The sequence below is a fragment of the Carlito syrichta genome, unplaced genomic scaffold (assembly GCF_000164805.1).
Source record: "Carlito syrichta isolate Samal-C Ts95f unplaced genomic scaffold, Tarsius_syrichta-2.0.1 Scaffold288336, whole genome shotgun sequence".
Lineage (NCBI taxonomy): Eukaryota > Metazoa > Chordata > Mammalia > Primates > Tarsiidae > Carlito > Carlito syrichta.
In genome coordinates, this window is record NW_007232432.1 from 46,453 (window position 1) to 66,297 (window position 19,845).

The 19,845-nt window shown below is 47.7% G+C and overlaps 1 protein-coding gene across 1 annotated transcript; it reads right to left on the reverse strand.

The window, feature by feature from the left end:
* Positions 1-2,339: 2,339 nt before the first annotated feature.
* On the reverse strand, positions 2,340-19,135 carry HSPB8 (heat shock protein family B (small) member 8). Its single transcript, XM_008053630.1, has 3 exons — positions 18,269-19,135; positions 10,703-10,766; positions 2,340-3,361 (listed from the first exon to the last, which is right to left on the reverse strand). The coding sequence occupies exons 1-3, from the start codon at positions 18,633-18,635 to the stop codon at positions 3,202-3,204; spliced, it is 591 nt and encodes a 196-aa protein (XP_008051821.1). The 5' UTR covers positions 18,636-19,135; the 3' UTR covers positions 2,340-3,201.
* Positions 19,136-19,845: the final 710 nt, after the last annotated feature.

A 19,845-nucleotide genomic window follows, 5' to 3' on the forward strand; every position in this document is an offset into this window, starting at 1 on the left:
GAGAACAAGGTAGAACAGAGTAAATAAGAGTGAGGTCCTGAGGTCAGGCTGCCTGGGCCGATCGCTCACCAGGTGTGTGATTTGGGGCAGGGCACATGCCTCAGTTTCCTTATCTGTAAAATTGCTAAGAGTCAGATCAACCTACAGTTAAATGTATTAATATATGTAAAGCACTGGGCATAGTGCCTGGCACACACCAAGGATGCAGTGAGGTCCAGACTCTCTGCTTTGCCTGCCTCTACCTCTGTTACTGAACTGTGAGCTCCCTGTGGGCAGGGCATATGACCCATGGTTTTCTATACCCTTGGCTCCTAGCACAGGCCAAAGCAGAGTGGGTGTTCAAGAAATAGCCACTGATCCTGCTGTCTTTTGGAGATGCCCTTGAGAAGCAGCCCAGAGATGTCTCATTAACTCTTCCAAAAGCAAACACATGGGTTCAAATTGTGCTGTTGCCATACACTTAACCAAAGCCACTTCTCTCTTAGCCTTAGTTTCTTCATTATAAAATTCATATCTGCCGGGCTCGGTGGCTCAGCCTGTAATCCCACACCTTTGGGAGGCTGAGGTGAGTGGATTGCCTGAGCCTGCGGGTTCGAGACCCGCCTGGGCAGGTGAGATCTCATCTCTACAATTAAAAAAAAAAAAAAAAATTAGCCGGGCGTGGTAGCGTGCGCCTGTATAGTTCCAGCTACTTGGAAGGCTGAGGTGGAAGGATCGCCAGAGCCCAGCAGGTTGAGGCTGCGGTGGCCGGAAGCAGCCACTGCACTCCAGTCTGGGTGATAGTGAGACTCCAACTCAAAAATAAAATAAAATAAAATAAAAAAATAAAATAAAATAACATTCATATCTACTCCCTAGGGTGTGATGGGGATTAAATTGAATTGGCTACAGGGATGGAGCTTGTGACCCAGACTTGGCCAATCAGAGCGCTGATTTGCTGACTTTTAGCTGAGGGATGATCATGTGACTCAAGCTGGCCCAATAGCAATGACTCTCTGGAACATGGTAGGAGCTGTAAGATGAAGACTGGCTTTTTCCCCTCAGGACTAGAATATAGGAGGATGTGTGATCACAGCCACCTTGTGACCACAATGAAGAGGACATGGGCGCATGGACGACGGAGCAGGGGAGGCAGGGGACAACAGGGAGAGAGGGAATGAGGCTGATACTGCACGACCACGTCAGATGGAGGGAAACTGAGTTCTCATTAAAGCCCTGAACCCAGATGTACCTGTAAGCTGCTCTTTTCTGGACTTCTCAGTTGTGTAAACCAGTCAACACCTTTTTTGCTCAAATGAGTCTGAGTTGGTTTTCCTGGCATTTGCCACAGAAAGAGCTCTGAGGCACTGTGTCAGCAGTCCTGCTCCCTACTACCTACCTTCTGGTCGGGGTTCTCTGTTCCTGCCAGCATCCAAATCTGCAGCTGCCTCAGCACTGTTGATTGCCCTCCCAGCTGTGGTGTCCTTTACCTCCCTCCTGACACAACTTTGTTTTCTTCAGGCAGCAATGTCCCAGGCCTCAGAGAATATTGATCTAAGCTTGTCATGGCTAGCCTTTCCCTTTGCCGGAAATTGGTCTCAGGGTAGACATGGGACTCAGCTTTGGCCAATGAGATAAAAAGAAGTCTGCTGGGAGCTTCTGGAAAATATTTTGCTCACTAAAGAAGCCAGATGAGGAGACCTTTTGACCCCTGCCTCCCCTTCCCACATTGCCATTTGAGGATGAGATGCTTGGAACTGCTGCAGTCATCTTGCAACCGTGAGGATAGACCGTGACTATGTCGACTTGTCAGAGACAGCAGAGGAAAAAAATGAAAATACTCGGTTCTTGGTGGCATAATAGCTGAAAAAAAAAAAAAACTCTGAACCCATGCATCTCTGAACTTTTTTTTAAGTTAGGCAATAGCTATTTATCTCATTTTATTTTTTTTTTTGAGTTGGAGTCTCACTCTGTCACTCAGGCTGGAGTGCAGTGGCACACTCCCGGCCACCGCAGCCTCAACCTGCTGGGTTCCGGTGATCCTTCCACTTCAGCCTTCCAAGTAGCGGGAATTACAGGTGCATGCTATCATACCCGGCTAATTTTTTATTTATTATAGAGACGAAGTCTTGCCAAGTTGCCCAGGCTGGTCTTGAACCTGAGGGCTCAGGCAATCCTCTCCCGTTGGCCTCTCAAAGTGCTGGGATTACAGGCTGAGCCACCAAGCCCGGTCTATTTATATCATTTAAGGCACTATTCACTAGGCCTCATTACTTTTAAGCCATAGCATTCCTTACTGACGTGGTAAAATATCTACATGGTATTGCATTTAGTTCCTCATTTTAAAAAGCACACAAGCCTAAGAACATCAGTTCCTTTATTATTACTGTTATTATTATTTACTGTTATTTTCCCCTGAACAACAGCACAACTCAAATTTTAATAACAATGACACACATGCCCCACCCGTATACACAACACCACTAGCCTGTCTGCCAGGCTAGCTGGCCTTTGCTTGGTTCCTGATGGAGCTGTCTACAGACAGCCCCCTCTGTAAAAAATCCCGACTTGGACACCAGGGAACAAGAAAGGGGGGACCTTGGTTAGAGAAAAAAACTGAGAGGCTCCCAGAGTCCTTAGGGAGTACCAGCCTGGGAACCTTGGGAAGGTACTGGAAACATCTGGGCAGAGGGCAAAAGGCACTGTTTGTTTTCATGTAGTGAATGGATAAAGCCCATACGGGGATATAAGACCTGTCTATCACCCTTTGCAGGCCAGGCGTGTTGAGGCACAAAGGGGTGAGCTAATGGGTTTTGTCAACCAAAATTGGGAGCCCAGAGTAGGAACCTGGGTGATGGAGAGGTCCCCAAAGAAAAGTAATCCTTGCCTTAGCTGCAAGGTAAGATACAACGTGAAATGTCAAGTCCCTTGTATTTGTTTTGCAACTATAGATGTGCAACATGTTCGTCAAGATAAAAAAAGGTAGAGAAAGAAAAAATAGTATTTTGACCTAACGCAACCAAGCACGATTTGCCAATTGCGCCATCTTGTGGAGAAATATACTACTACGCTATCCAGGGAATCTGTGGTTGGTCCCCACCCCTCCCCCGCCCCCTAAATTTTAGTTGCACTAACGTCTGAGTTCAGCTAAAGTAATGTACCCTAGAATCAGAGAAGCCCTAGGGTTGGGGACAGAACAAGGATGGGCCAAGGCTGGGGGTCTCAGGTGCAGGTGACTTCCTGGCTGTCTTGGGGAAGCTGGTTGTTGAAACTGCTCTCTCCAAATGATGAGTAAGGAGGGACCTGGGGTGCTTCGATGATCAGCAGACCCTCGGGGGAGAGTGAAGCGAATACTGTCACAGGATCCACCTCTGCAGGAAGCCTAGGAGAAGCACAAGGTTTTACTCATTTCTGATGTTTAATACAGCCTTAACATTCCTTTACTTTACTTACTTGAAAGGACATAGACGTTGTTGTTTTTGTTGCCCAGGCTGGAGTGCAGTGGCATACTCACAGCCGTGGCAGCCTCGACCTGCTGAGCTCAGACGATCCTTCCGCCTCAGCCTTCTGAGTGGCTGAAACCACAGGTGTGCACCATCACGCCCAGTTAATATATATGTTTTTGATTTATTGTAGAGACAAAGTCTTGACAAGTTGCCCAGGCTGGTCTCAAACACCTGGGCTGAGGTGATTCTCTCACCTCGGCCTCTCAAAGTGCTGGGAATAAGGCTTGAGCCACCATGCTCGGCTGGAAATCTTTCTGATCTTAGGCTCTGGGGACATACAATGCTGGGTCTGAACCCTGGCTCTGCCTCTCTTTAGCTGTGTCACCTTGGGGAGATCACTCAACTGCTCTGAGCTTGTTTCCTCATCTGCAAAATAATAATATTAAGCTTGTAGGGTTTTTGAAGTTATAGAATGAGACAGAGTCTGTTCATGCTTTACAAATGGTAAAACAAGGTTCTAACAGGAGTTCTTAATTTAAAAGAGAGTTGCAGCCCACATGTTTGGTCTCAGGTTGAGAACACCACCTTAGCACCCACCAGGGGCCACGAGTGCTGCAGAAATGGCACCACTACAGTCCCTTTACAGAGCACAGGGAAGGTGTTGTGCATAGCTGGTAGCACACCTTCCTTTGGCATGCACCTGTTGAGAGTCCTTCCCTACAAAAATGTATTCATGGTGATGCAAGGACCGAGCACCCCATCAGACGAAAGGGGTCAGGCTGGCCATGTGTAGACTCCAGATGGCAACATACCTGCTCCATAGCATTAAAAATGACCCTTGACTTTGGTCATCCCCTAAGTATGTCTTAGTAGGTCATGATTGTGTTGTCCTTGAAACTCAATTATAAACACCACTGGGTTGTATAAACACCATTGGTTGATGAAAGAACCAATACACAAGGTAAGCTCATTCCTGGCCATAGGCCTTATAAGAGTCTAGGACGACTAAGAGGTAAAAATTAACATGCCGATTTCATAGATCACTAATTGAATGCCAAGTTCCATATGTAAGAAAGCATCAGAGATGGGATTTCTGAAGCCAAATCTGGTTCTGATGAGGTATTTTTATGATTTTTGGACTGTTTGGGGGGGGGAAATGAGGCTATCTGGGACAGTTTCTTCAACCAACTATTGAGATTGTGAGAACATGTTGGTAGTCTCCCTGGGGTGCCATGATCACTTAAATTCATGAAAACCATGACCTTCTGGCGCTTTCCATGTGTGGGTACTTTACCTGCAACAATCCTACCAGGCAGATCCTATGACTATCTCTAATTTACAGATGAGAATATTGACACTCAGAGAAGTAAACTGTTTTGCCCAAGGCCATCCAGCTTATAAGTGACCAATGGGAACTAAAATTGGAATCTTGATCTCAGCACAGACAGCTGTGATGCTCTACTGGCCTGCCTGGCACCAGACTTTTGAAAAAAGGGCCATGAGGGAAAGTCAGGAGGTTCAATCACCCTAGACCTTTCCTCTGGTCCAGGCTGGTACTGCCTGTTGTAAATGCAAGAGTCTTTTTTTTTTTTTTAGTTGGAGTCTCACTCTGTCACTCAGACTGGAGTGCAGTGGCCGCTCCCGGCCACCGCAGCCTCGACCTGCTGGACTCTGGCGATCCTTCCGCCTCAGCCTTCCGAGTAGCCGGATATTACAGGCGCACGCTACCACGCCCGGCTGATGTTTTTGATTTTTTATTGTAGAGATGAGGTCTCGCCAAGTTGGCCAGGCGGGTCTCGAGCCCGCGGGCTCAGGCAATCCACTCACCTCAGCCTCCCAAAGCGCGGAATTACAGGCTGAGCCACCGAGCCCAGCTGCAAGCGTCTTGATGAAAGAACCAATACACAAGGCAAGCTCATTCCTGGCCACAGGGAGGACACTTCCAGAGGGGCTGGGCAACTCTTTTGCTGTGTACAGCCATCTGAAGCCAGGAGCCACATCTACCAAGGAGACTCCTTGCTGAGGAGAAGGATGAATGAGGTAGAGTGAACCCGGGTAGTTGCCAAGGTGGGATTTTGAAGCAGACACAAGTTCGAAAGTTTGGGTCTCCCTCCCACTACTGGGGATGGGCTGGCTGTGTAACCGTTTGTATGCCCACCCAACGCCAACCTGGCACATTGTGACAGGGTAGCTGTGGTCCACAGCATGGCCTCTGCAGGTCAGCAGGCCGACTTGCATTCAAATTCTGAGTTTGACTCTTCCCGGCTGTGCAAACTTGGGCTGGTGACCTTGCCTCTCTGAACCTATTTCCTTAAAGGGAAAAGGGGGTAACAATATCTACTTCTTAGGGTGGTGTGAAAATTACACTGTGGTCTTTGGCCTTCCATGTTGGCACCTTGACAGCTGTGAATATTTTAACACAAGTTGCAGTATCATCAGACTGCAGAATGTCAGAGTCCCAAAAGATCTTCATGATTGTCCAGGACAATGCTCTCAAATTACACATGGGGGAAACTGAGGCCCATAGTGGGGAAGAGTCTAAGGCTTCTCACCAGGTGACCTGCACATTTAACTCACATAGATACAAGGAAAGTTGTTCCTCTTCAGTTCTGCTTCAGCCTCTCCATTTATCTCTAAATGAATGTCTCAGCTAAGTGTTAATATGCCCTTAACACCTTCAGCCTCTATGACTTGCTACTTGCCTTTTCAACAAAGAAAGAGCTGATCTAAGGCTTAGGCCCTCACACAAACAACATTATCTGGTTAGAATTTAAGCACATTTTGCTTTCATTAGATTTATTTCACGATTGCCTTCTTTGGTGAACGTTTTAGTGATGAAAATTTAACATCATCAAAAGTAAACTGACCTAAAAAAAAAAAAGCCTTAAGCAAATAATGGCATAGGAATGTAAGCAGAAAAGACAAAAATTAGTGAAGATGGTATGTGAATGACTGTATTGCAAATGACTGTAATTTGGACTTCTCTAACCAAGCAGGAAAGTCATGGCTTTGAAAGTCAAAAGATCTGTGTGCAAATCCCAGATCTGCTCTTAAAAAAAAAAGTTTTATGAAGATATCATTGACGTACAAAATTGTACACACATATTTGTGTATATATTGTGTGTGTATATATATAAACACACACAGCTTTATATTTTGTTTTGTTTTTGAGACAGGGTCTCACTTTACCCAGGCTGGAGTGCAATGGTGTGATCACAGTCCAACACAGCCTCCATCTCCTAGGCTCAAGCAATCCTTCTTCCTCAGCCTCCTGAGTATCTGGGACTATGGGTGCGTGCCACCACGCCTGGCTAACTTTTGTATTTTTTTGTAGAGACGAGATCGCATACCATATTGCCTAGGCTGGTCTCAGACTCCTGAGCTCAAGCAATTCTCCTGCCTCGGTCTCCCAAAGTGCTGGGATTACAGGCGTGAGCCACAGCACCTGACCCAAACTTTATGTTTTGATATCTATATACATTATGAAATGGTCACCACAATCAAGCTAACTAACATATTCATCACTTCTATCTAGTCACCATTTTGTGTGTGCATGTGTGTATGTTGAGAAGATTAAATTTACGATCTCTCCTCTTGAAAAATTCCAAATATACAACACAGTACTGCCAACCAGCATCACCATGCTATACATTGACTCTTCAGAGCGTATTCCTCTTGTGTAACTGAAACTTTGTGCCCTTAGACCAACATTTTCCCCTCCCCAGCCACAGCCTAATAGCCACTGTCTGACTCGCTGCTTCTATGGGTTTGACTGTTTTAGACTCCCCGTATCAGTGATGAGGCAGGGTAGCTAGCACAGGTTAGACATAGATAGATACATTTCCAATACGTAGGTTTTAGGAAGCATTCGGACATTTTAAAAATTACATTTTACTGTAGACCAAGCTGGCAGCCTACCCCACCCCCGCGGCAAATCAAAAGAAAACTCCATCAGATGCAAGACTAGGACAGCCCAATCTTTCAATTCAGGGTTTAGCATAATAATCTTTAAGAATCTTTCAGGTTGAAGGTGGAAAGTCAAAGACCACCCCTTAACTGACCAAAGCCACAGAAATGATAACTAGACCACCTTTTAGCTAAAGAACCTGTGAATTGGAAACGTCTGCCAGGTCTCCTGCAAAAGACAATGTGGCCAGGAAAAGACCCCTCCCCTTGTCTCCTCCCATCAGGAGCCCAGAGATGTCAATCTCTCCGGAGCCAAGGTTACCTGGACTCCACCCCTTAGTGTATCAATAACTAGGTAGCTATCTAGTTTGGCGTTGAGAGCAAAAGCGTGAATTTTTTTCTTTGAAAAACTTGCCCATGGCAGGTCTTTCTGCCATGAATCTTCCTCCTTCTTTCTTCTCTTTTTCTCGCTAATAAACATTGTTTGAAAACTTTGCCGGCGGCTCTAAAATTCATCTGAGAAACAAGCCAAAGAATTTTGCACCACACCCCACGAGTTCTGCACCACACCCCACCCGGCATCAAGTGAGATTATGCAGTGTTTCTCTTTCTGTGTCTGGCTTCTTTCCTTGGTGTGATGTCCTCCAGCTCCATCCACGTTGTCGTTCAGGACAGGATTTCCTTCTTTTCTAAGGCTGAATAATATTATATTCCTGAGCTGTTCTTCACTAGCCGTGTGACCTTGATTGAGTCCCACGACTCCTCTGAGCCTCAGTTTCCTCATCTACAAGATGGACTCAATAATACCTCCTCAATAGGATTCTTTTAAAGATTAAGTGCCATCAAGCCTATAGACCTCATAATAGGCTTTCAGTCTATTGCAAGTGGCAGAACAGATACCTGGGGAGGTGTGGAACCAGAAAAGTAAAGTTTGCTGTGGCTCCAGGTATCCTATGCTTCCTGTCTTCTCATCCAAGTTGGGTGCGGAAAAGAGCTTGGCTGCAGTTTTCGCCCCACCCCCAACCAGACAGGCAGACTCCAAGGCAAGTAGCTACAGCATTCTGCCTGGCTGGAAATCTCCAAGGATCCCAGCCTGGCTGAAGGAACTTCCTTGTCCTCTAATGGCCAGAGTTTTTCCTGAGAGAGGGGACAAGGAGGCCTCCTGAGACCGGTCCAGAATCGTCCCTGACTCCAGTCTGACTCCTCTGGTGTCTCGAGTCTGGGCAGAGCCAGGAGGTCTCAGGAGTCCCAGCTGCTCTCGTGTGATTCCAGTCTTGTGGAGTCTTTCCATCATGTTTGTTCCCATGGATCAAGCACTGAGTCTGTGCCCCTATTAAATGCTTTCTACACATCCTGTCACTGTCCATCACAACCTATCCATGAGGGATACAGGAATGGAAGCTCTGAGTAGTTAAGCAAGTTACCTATCCCCTGTATCCTGGAGCCAGGATTCCCTGAAGTCAGGACCGATATTCAACAGCAGGCACAGCTGGGCACTGGACAGTTAGAAGGGATGGGTACACGCCATTGTGACAGAGGAGGGTCTTGGGACACTTTAGCGTGCAGAGAGGCTTGGAGGGTCCTGGGTCAGGGTCAGGTTGGCTGAGGGGTTGGCTAGGGAGAGCAAGTGAAAGGCTCAGGGCAATGACTGGACTATGTCCTAACAGCTAGCTCAACTCAGCTGCTGAGCATCAACCAAACAGCCTCGAGCAAGTTTAGGCATTTTTATTTGGTCACAGGCCTCGGAGTTTGTGAAATTCACAAAAAAGTGGCCATATTTTCAAGATGATTATTTCACCAACATCTTTCTCATTCGGTCCTTTTCACAGCTTTGCCCTGCTTGTTGACTTCATCCTGAGACCTTGTTTGAACCTCTGAAAAGCAACATAGGCTTCCTCTCTCTCCCTTTCCCTTCCTCTCCCCTTGGCAATGTTTGATCTGGCTGCTGTGCCAGGGAGGGGAGTGTGTCATGGAGATGGCAGGGGAGCCCTGCAGATGTGCAGAACAGTGTGGTGACTGCCTTATCAGGAAGTGTCCAAGGACTTCCGAGAACCACCAAGAGTCTGGGAGGGTCAGGAGTGGGCATGTAGGGGGAGAGACAGGAACACAGAATCCCAAGGCCAAAAGAAGCCTCTGAATTCAGCTAGAGCAATCTCTCCAGGCATGGGATATTTTTGCCAGGGCCAGTAGTAAAGTTAGGATTCAAAAACAAGAAGAAGAACAACACACTGCACTCGTGAGGACTTCCCCTGTGCTATGATCTCTTTTCTTTTTGGTTGGTAACTCTGCAAAGCTGTAGCAGTCAGCATCCCTCTTACAAGAAGAGGAAACAGCACCACTTGCTCAAAAACTGAGTGTGGAACTCAGAGGTCAGGGATCTGTTTGGGGCTGTTCCAAATTCTAGTTGTAAAGACCTTGGGTAGGTTCCTTTACCCATGGGACTTGCTTTCCCCATACTACAAGGAGAATAACATCTTGAATCCGCAGTGCACGCCTTCACTGCAAAGGCTAAATGCAACAATGGCTGGGCAAAGACTTCAGGGTCAGAAGAGCCCACCGTGGAGTGATGCTGATTACAGAGAAGGGTTGCATGAGGCACCTGGCAGCTCTTCATGGGATTCAGTAATCATTGCTGCACCATGAGTCTCTTCTCCCTTCAGGTATTGCCAGGTAGGGCTCTAGGTGGCTCTGATTCATTGGCTCAGCCTGGTTGGCTTCTTGCTGCTCTCATGATGCCCCTGGGTCCAACCCTTCCCTTAGTCGATGCAGTTCCCCTCTTCCCTCCCCTCAACAAAACTGGCCCTTGCTCTGTCCCTGCCTCTCAGTCTCCAAGCCCCTCTGGGTGGTATGCAGTGGGATCAGGACATCTCCCGACTTTGTTTCTGTGGATGCTATCGAGAAGGTGCTTGTTCTCCTGGCATGGCAGAGGCAGAGCAAGTGGCCTTCTAAAGATTCTGTTGGGGCATTTGGGGCGTTAGGAGAGGATCTTTCTTGATGGCGATGGGTAGTTCCTCCTTCAGCCATGTCATGTGGGTGGGTGGTGCCCTGACCCTTGGTGTAATTGTGGACAAGTCATTCTGGCTGCCTTACCTTTGGAGGCTTCATCTGCAAAATGAGATTGTTAATACCCACCTCTTAGGGCACTGGGCAGATGAGATGGCACAGTCTATGTGCTGTACCTCCCGGTTCCCCACTGCAGGTCTGCTGGGACACTTCCTCCCCATTAGGTGTGAGGGTTCAATTCCCTGCCCCAGGGTGGGGGGAGGGTCTCAAAAGAGAGATCCCCAAGAGGGAGAGACCTCAGATCTTGGATCCCAAGAATGTTCCCTCTGCCACTCCCACCCTAAGGTCTAAACTGTGAGGTTACTCACTGGATTTTCTTTGTGAAGTTCTTAGAAACGATGCCACCTTCTTGCTGTTTCTCTTCGTGTTTGCCTGTAAGGAAGAGAAACGTGGTGTGTCAGCATCTACATGACTGTGGCACAGTTCAGAACTCAGCCTTGGATTCAGATCCTGGCTCTGGCCCTGCCTCGCTGTGTGCCTCTGGGTTGGTCTGGAGACTCCAGATGTCTGAATCTCTGGTCCCTCGTCTGCTCCATGGACCCATCTATGCCCGTCTCCCAGGATACTGTGAAGATGCAACAAGATAATGGACAGGAATGGAGGCTTTGATCATGGTCTGCAGGAAATCTTAGGAAATCACAGAAACCAGGCCACATGCTGTGCCCTCTCTTTCAAGTCTCCCATCTCATCCCTCTCTCCTAACCCTCCAGTAGAACCCTGGTGCTAATATCCCAGATGAGGTGGCAGATAAAAAGCAGGGTCACCCAGCTTGCTTTACAACTCGCAAAGCCCCTTCCTCACTCTGAGTATGGGCTTCTTTCTCCCTTTGTTCCTAGCATGTAAACTGAGACTGGGTGATGGGCCCAAGGTCGTCCAGCAGGTGAGTGGCATCTCTGGGTTTTGAATCAGCTCCCTCTGCATCTAGGCCAAGTTCTGGGGCCTGATGCCCCTCTGTCCTCAAATCTCTGTCTGTCCTGGCTCCCGGTGAACTCTCTGAGTCACATTATCTGTACCCAATTGTGAAAGCAGAGTCTGGAAATAATGCTTCAATCTGCTAAAAGCACCCAGCCCTTCCCAAGGAAACTCTTCTTGGGAAAGGACATGTTAGCATCACGGATGTGAAATTCCACCAGCCTCACCGCCCATGGGGTGGTGGTGGGGGGGTGGAAGGGGAAGAGATTAAAAATTTTCCCCCTAGGGAGGAAAGTGATGAAATGACAAGAAGGCTTGTGCCCAAACTGGCTTTTATCTTGCTCTTTATTCGGCAAATTCTGATCCTCTGGCCCAGCCTCATTTTTTTTCTTTAATGGAGAAGGTGTCTCCATTTCCTCATCTCTACAATAAATCAAAAAATCAGCCAGGCATGGTAGCGCATGCCTGTAATTCCGGCTACTCGGAAGGCTGAGGTGGAAGGATCGCCGGAGCCCAGCAGGCGAGGCTGCGGTGGCTGGGAGCGGGCACTGCACTCCAGTCTGGGAGACTGAGTGAGACTCCAACTCAAAAAAAAAAAAAAAAATTTATTGTAGAGATGAGCTCTCACTAAGTCGCCTGGGTGGGTCTTGAACCCGTGGGCTCATGCAGTCCACTTGCCTTGGCCTCCCAAAGTGCTGGGATTATAGGTTGAGCCACCAAGCCCAGCCGAGATTTTTTTTAAAATTAACTATTTGTGGGTGATTACATTATTAGTTGCTTTATTATTAATTATTTCTTTGTTAATAACATTTTTCTGATTACAAGATAATGCATGTGTATGTTAGAAAATAAAGAAAAAAGCATCAAAACCACCCATAATTCCATCACCTCAAGGAAGCCACTAATAACATTTTACATTTCAGACTTTTCTTCCTATATTCCTTAGAAATGTATAAATGTTATATAGTATAGATGTATATAAATATTTTATAGTATAGATGTATATGAATATTTTATCAAATAGCATCATTCTATACATTATGCTTGAAACCTGTTTTTTCCTCTTGCTAACAAATTAAGATTACTTTTCCATATTACCAAATATTCTTTGCTGACATTATTTTTAATAGCTGCACAGTGTTTATGGGAGGAATACTGAAGAGTTCATTTAGCTAGAGGCCGGGCATGGTGGCTCACACCTGCAATCCCAGCACTTTGGAAGGTCAAGCCCGCAGGATTGCTTGAGGAGTTTGAAATCAGCCTGGGCAACATAGCGAGACCTCATCTCTAGAAAAAAATGGAAAAGTAAGCCGGGCACAGTGGCACACAAGTGTAGTCCCAGCTACTCGGGAAGCTGAGGCAGGAGGATCTCCTGAGCCCAGGAGACTTAAGGATGTGGTGAGCCATGATCATGCCACTGCACTCCACCCTGGGAGACAGAATGAGACCTTGCCCCCCCCCCCCAAAAAAAGAGTTCAATTAGCCAATCTCCTACTGAGGGTGTTTCCAGCATTGGAAGGAATCTCATAGCACTGAACATTCTTCTAGCTAGGCCTAACAGGATCTTTGCACCAGGTGAATCTAGGATTAACTTCAAGTTCTAGGATTTCTAAGACTTGATCCATAATGTCAAAATACCCTCAAGAAAGGCTGTCCCAATTTACTCCTCCACCACCAGGGCCAAGAGGGATACACTGATAGGAATTCATTTTTAAACAAGAATGTCTAGCTAACCAGGACATGCTCTCCTGTAAATGTGCGGCTGTCCAAAGAGTTTATTCTGTGCTGCCAAGTCTGTGACTACCAACTGCCTGGCTCCAGCATGGGCCCGCAGCCAGATTAGCACTGTCTGTTCTTTGGTACCCTCCCCAAAGCCAGGACCTCCGGAGACCTGCTTCCCCTGGAGGCAGGCCAGTGACTCTGACTCAGCCCTTTTGCATCTTGGAGTCCTTCCTCGTGCTTGGTGCCCGGGAATAATAACTGATGATAACGTGAACAACAAAAGCAAACTTACAGAGAACTTTCTTGGTATCAGCCACTGTGCCAAGAACCTTACCTACAGCAACTCATTTGATTTTTACAGTCACTTTAAAGAATAATAGTAAGATAATAATAAAAGCAGGGACTTTTATTATTGCCATTTTGTGGGTGGGAAAACCGAAGTTCAGAGAGGTTAAGTGCTGTGTCCACGGCCACACAGTTTGGAAGTGAGTGGGGCAAAGATTCAAAAGCAGGCAGGTAAGTTTCAGAATGCTGGGGTTTGAAAGTAAGTCCCTGCTCTGACATTTCCTAGTATATCTCTGAACCTCAGTTTATTCTTCTCTAAAATGGGGGTGACAGCACCTACCTTACTGGGTCACTGAAGGAGCAAATGAAAGTGAGACAGAATGGCTTTGAAAATTGTAAAAATACTGTGTAAAAGTGGACACTTGCAGTTTTATTCTGATGTCTGGGGAAAAACTACTCTTCAGAAACTGTCTGAAGACAGAGATGTCTCTGTCTCTGTTCTGAAAACAGGGCACTGGGGTGAGGAAAGAGAGACTCTCTGAACAGTGATATCTTCAAGATTTCTACAAGTTGGGGCCTGGGGCTGGGGTTAATCGGGTTGAAAGAGGGTATTATTAAGAGGATTGACTTGGAGCTTAATTTGCATATCATTTGCATACTTAGATTGTGTATTGGGGCAGTTTAAGGATTAAGAGTGATTCTTAATTTTTTATTTTGCCTTCCTATCTACGTGAAACATTTTATTTTTGTAAACAGAAAAAGTAATTATGATTTTTTTTTAAAAATGCATCTGGAAGCTAGGGGAAGCCAGGGGCCCCTTGCAGCCACCATTTTCTCGACCTGCCTCAGAAAAAGTACACGCCAAGGAGCAGGCATCAGCACTCTGGAAATGCTGGAGGAGCAGGCATCAGCACTCTGGAAATGCTGTTGGCCCAGCTAAAGAAAGAAGGTGCTGTTTTCCAGGAGAACAGAAGCCAGGGATTAAAAAGAAGGGGTGGGAATAAGGCCTTGGGGCGTTCCAGTCTTTGTCCTAACAAGGACCTGGCCCAGTGGCCCGTGAAGCGAACATTCTTTGGCTAGTAACTGCAGGATGAGGGTAGGAGATGTGAGGCTTGATGAAAACGGTCACGTCTAGCATTCTTCAAACACTTCCCTGAAACAAGATCCTTGCACGTGGACAAAAGGCTCTGATAAGTCCTGCAGTGAGGTGACCTGTTTATAATTTATAATTTTGTTTCATCTAGCACCTTCTAAAACTCGGAACTTGCCTTCCTCTTTCTCAGATGCCAAGTAATACCTTAAAGTACACCATTTGGCAGATACTGATCTAGTCTACCTCTTCATAAGGCCACCAGTAAAGCAGAGGCCCCAGAGACAGTGGGAAAGTTTTTTTTCTGAGTTGGAGTCTAACTCTGTCACCCAGGTTGGAGGGCAGTGGCACACTCCCGGCCACTGCAGCCTCAACCTGCTGGGCTCGGGCAATCCTTTCACCTCAGCCTTCCAAGTCGCTGAAACTATAGGCACGCGCCACCATGCCCAGCTAATTTTTTGATTTATTGTAGAGGTGAGGTCTCACCAACCTGCCCAGGCTGGTCTTGAACCTGTGGGCTCAGGCAATCCTCTCACCTCAGCCTCCCAAAGTGCTGGGATTATAGGCGTGAGCCACTACACCCGGCTGGCAGTGGGATTTGCCCAGGGCCACACAGTCCCAAGTAGATCCAGTTGTTCTGACTCAGAACCATCCACAAAGGCCATGGAGAAGTAGGTGTGGTCTTAGATGAGTTACTTTATCTGGGTCTCAGTTTCTTTATCTATAAAATGGGGTTAAACAAACTACCCACACTTCCCAGGAGGTCTTTGTGAGGAAACAGTGAACCAGCACAGGTAGGCATTCAGCACAGGGCCCAGCACAAAATGCTTGTGAAAGAGCAGACTTGTCATGATGTGGTGTCGAATGGAGACTGGATCTGATATCAGACTTCCCTTGAAAGTTGTGTTTTTTGTTTTTTTTTGAAGTGGGATTTGTTGAGAGGACAGAAAAGCTCCCACAGTGGGAGGGGACCCGGAGGGGTTGCCTGAAAGTTGTTTTTTAAATAAAGCCCCGATATCAATTTTTAAAAATTTTTATTTTTTTTTTATTTTTTTGAGTTGGAGTCTCACTCTGTCGCCCAGACTGGAGTGCCGTGGCCGCTCCCGCCACTGCAGCCTCTACCTGCTGGGCTCTGGCGATCCTTCCGCCTCAGCCTTCCAAGTAGCCGAACTACAGGCGAGCACTACCACGTCTGGCTAATTTTTGATGTATTGTAGAGATGAGCTCTCGCCAAGTTGCCCAGGCGGATCTCGAACTCGCAGGCACAGACAATCCACTTGTCTCGGCCTCCCAACGCACGGTATTACAGGCTGAGCCACCAAGCCTGGCTTCAATTTTACTTTTTAAACCTATGTTATGGAAGCCCTTGCATGTAGCTTCAAGGGATTTGGGTTCTATCTAGCTGAAGTCACTAGCTGCACGTTGAAAAGGCTCTGTCTTTGTCTTATTTACTCCCCCAATGACCCCATTTTATAGATGTGGAAATTGAGGCTCCATGACGTGCCCAAAGTTTCTGGATTAGTTAGATACTTAGCTGGGATCTCAGTCTGGGCCTGCCAGACCTCACTTGTGAAGAAGCACCTACAGGATGGGCTCGGTGGCTCAGCCTGTAATTCCAGCATTGTGGGAGGCCGAGACGAGTGGATTGTCTGTGCCTGCGAGTTCGAGACCCGCCTGGGCAACTTGGCAAGACCTCATCTCTACAATATATCAAAAATTAGCCAGGTATGGTAGTGCGCGCCTGGAGTTCCAGCTATTTGGAAGGCTGAGATGGAAGGAACGCCGGAGCCCAACAGGGCGAGGCTGCGGTGGCCGGGAGTGGCCACTGCACTCCAGCCGGGGCAACAGAGTGAGACTCCAACTCAAAAAAAAAAGAAGTACCTAAAAAAGAGGATGGTGAAAAAGCCCTCCAGGCTGGACGGAGGGTCTCTTGGAGGGGTCACAGGGTATGGTAGATCCTTGAGCCTGGGCTAGAAGCCTCTAGGACCCTAAAAAAGCAAGGACAGGAGGAACAGCGATAATCACCCCGTTTACAAAGTACCAGGCAGGCACTATTATTAGTTCCATTTTAACAGACACTTTGCATATATTACCATATATTGTGTGCATATATTTAATCTTCCCTACTGTCTTGCAGGATGGATAGTATTATGATGCCCATTCTGCAGATGGGGAACTGAGGCTCAGAGGGTAAAAAGACTTTTTCATCCACATGCACGCAACTCGCAGACAGCACTGCTGGGATCTGAACCCAGGTCTCAAAGATCATCTATCATTTATTATTGGGACATTATGTGCCCAGCACTTTAACAACAACAATAATAATTATATTGGCTCCTGTGTTCTAGTACTATGTATGTACACACTTTAAGGTATCCCTCCATTTAGTATAACAATCCTTATGGTAAAAGCTTTGGAACCCCCATTTCCAGATAAGAAAACAGAAGCAAGAAGTTACTTTGCACATCCTGCTGGTTAGAAACCCGTGCCTGTCACCCCAGCCAACTCAGAGAGCCCTGGCCAACTCCCCACCCCTCACTCCCCACCCTCCCCACCACCCCCCACCTCCCATTCCCCCACCATTCCCGCCAGGGCCCCCAGTGTGTCTCTGGTCCACCACACCCGCCGCCAGAGACTCTGATGCACATAATTCCACCCAGAGTGGTTTTGAAACTCCCCTTGAATGCTACTAGGACTAGTTTCCACCCAGCCGTGTTTGCAGTGGCTTGTATTGATTTTCTGGAAGGCAGGCCTCTGCCGGGAACACACTCTTTTTAATGGAGGTTAATTGGGAAGGAAGGAAAAGAAAGTCTTTTCTGCCACCCAGCTCAGCAGGGGCTGGGCTTCCTGTCTCTTCTTTCCTTTTCCCAGTGTGTTCCTTCTCCCAGGCTGGAATGTGGCAGCAAAAGCCCTTGGCCTAAAATTGGGGACAGGGTCAGCTGCTGTTCAGGTCCTGCTGCTGACTCATGGCACGACTGACTGTGAAGAAGTCCTGCCTGGGCCTCGGCCGCCTCAACTGCAAGGTGGGACCAGACACTCCTGCAACTCGGGGCTGGACTGAGAATTATTTTGGAGGAAAAAGATAAGCATTTTAGCTTATCTTGGCACCAAGGGCATTTTAGCAGCCTTTAGCATCTGGTAGGCGCTCAGTAAATCATGAATTCTCTCTGGCCTCCCGATTCTCAGACAGCCTGGGTCTGAATCCTCGGTGGCCTTGGGCAAGTTGCTTTAACCGCTCTGTGCCTCAGTTTCCTCATCTGTAAAAAGAAGAGATAAATTGGACCTGCCCCCTCTTCTGGTTGTTGTGTTAGCTGAGACGTCACAGGCTACAGTGCTTACCAAGGTGCTTGGCAGATAGTAAGTGCTCAGTCAAGGCTACCAATTAACATCATTATAATTACCAGTGAGCCTCAGTTTCCTTATCTGGGATAAGGGAAGGTGTTTCCCTTAAAACCTGTTGTGGTTATTAACACTATCATAGCCCAACATTAAATCTGGCCTTTCAGACCCTGTGTTGCACCCTGGGCATGATAAATTCTTCTTCTTTTTTAAATTTGTATTTCTTCTATATCTGCCTGACTTTCTGTCAAAATGTCCGACATGGCTTCTATTTTTCTGTCTGTCCCGATACAGTGTCCAAAGGCTCCAGCAGCTGAATCAGGTTGAGGTTCAGAAGGCCTGGAGAAGAGAGCCTTCCCAAAAAGATAACTTTGCGGGCTGCATTCCTGAGCCCTGAAGTCACCTGTGTCCTGCTGTCACAGCATCTCCCCTCTGAGGAGAATTTCTCCTGGCCATTCCCAGGGCTAAGGCCTACACACACACACACACACACACACACACACGCACACACACCCCGCCAACTCACCAGACACCTCCACGTAGCCATCCTTGGTCTTCACCATCAGCTCCTCCGGCTTGAAGCTGTGCACATTCACACACACTTTCCAGGGCTCCCCAGGGAAGGGTGGGAGGGTCCTGCCCTCCGTGGGCACCCCAAACCTGGCTGTGGCACCGGGCCCTCGGGGCACCATGCCCGACCTCAGGGTCCCCGGCCAGGCAGAGGAGAGACGAGGCAGGGCCCAGTCAGGCCAAGAGGCAGTCAAGTCATCGGGGAAGGGGTCCATGCCAAAGCCATCGTCCAGCAGGCGGGAGGAGAGGGGGGAGTCCCGGAAGGGGTCTCGGCGCAGGCGGCTTGGGTAGTGGCAGGAGAAGGGTATCTGACCGTCAGCCATGGCGGCTGCTGCGCTGAAGGGGAAACAGAGGCTCGGAGAGGAGGGGTGGCCTGTCCAAGGTCACACGACAAGCTGGTGTGAGTGGGCTGGCCTTCAAGGCTTATTCTTCAGCTTCAAAAATTGCTTATCTTCCGTCTGAGAGAAGCAGAACCACCCACAGCCGGGAAAGGGAGTGCCGTTAGGCTGCGGTCCCAGCCCCCGAAGGCGACCCCGGCTGGTCCAGCAAGAGCCCCAGAGGGCCCTTCTCCGCACCGCCTCGCCAGAGATCAGCAAACCACAGTCCTCCCAGGCTGCCCAGGCTCGCAGCCAGGACGCCGAGGTCTAGAGCGGAGCCGGGAGCTCACCAAACCCAGGGGAGGCGCGCCTAGAAAGTTCTCCCGGCTTCTTCTGGGCTGGGAGCGTTCTATTTATTTGCTAGGGAGGCTGGAGGCGGGTTCTGCAAGCGCCTCCTGTTACAGGAGTATTCGGAGGTGATGAACCAGCCCCGGAGAATCCGCTGAGGGAACAGCTGGGCTGTGGGGTGGGGGGAGCTGGGAGGGGCCGCGGCGTCCAAGTTCAGCCGGCCCCTCGGACACTCCCTCCTCCCTGTTCCCCGGCCGCCGCGCTCGGCTCCGCCCCCTCCACTGCTCCGGGAGCCGCCGGCCCCAAGCGGGGCACTGAGGCCCGGCTATTAATAACCCTGGGCCCGGCGGAGAGCTCAGGTCACCCTCTGGAAATACCTTCCCCAGCGCGTGTTGTATCTTGCCTTTTCCCTGGGGACCTGCAGAAGGAGGCGAGAGAGCCAGAAGCCCAGTGGGTTTGAAGGATGGCCCTGGGTGGGAATCTCCACTTGCAATGAGGCTGAGGTCTCAGAACCTCAATGTCCCCTGGGAGAGTCGTAAGAAAAAAGGATATTTATATATGCATAAACATTTAGCATAAAATAAATATAAATTTAGAAATATAAATATATAATATAGGCATATATAAATTTATTATATATAATTCTATATAATGTATAAATGTATTTGCATGAAATATTCATATATTATATTTAAATCCTATATTTATGTGTCTAGGAGATATTTATATATTGTATATGTATATAAATACATCTATTTATATTTGTAGAAATATTTAAATATATATCATATTTACATAATTATATACTTATAAACAATATATTTATATAAATATGTTTGAATATGTGTATGTGTTCGTTCGTGTATGT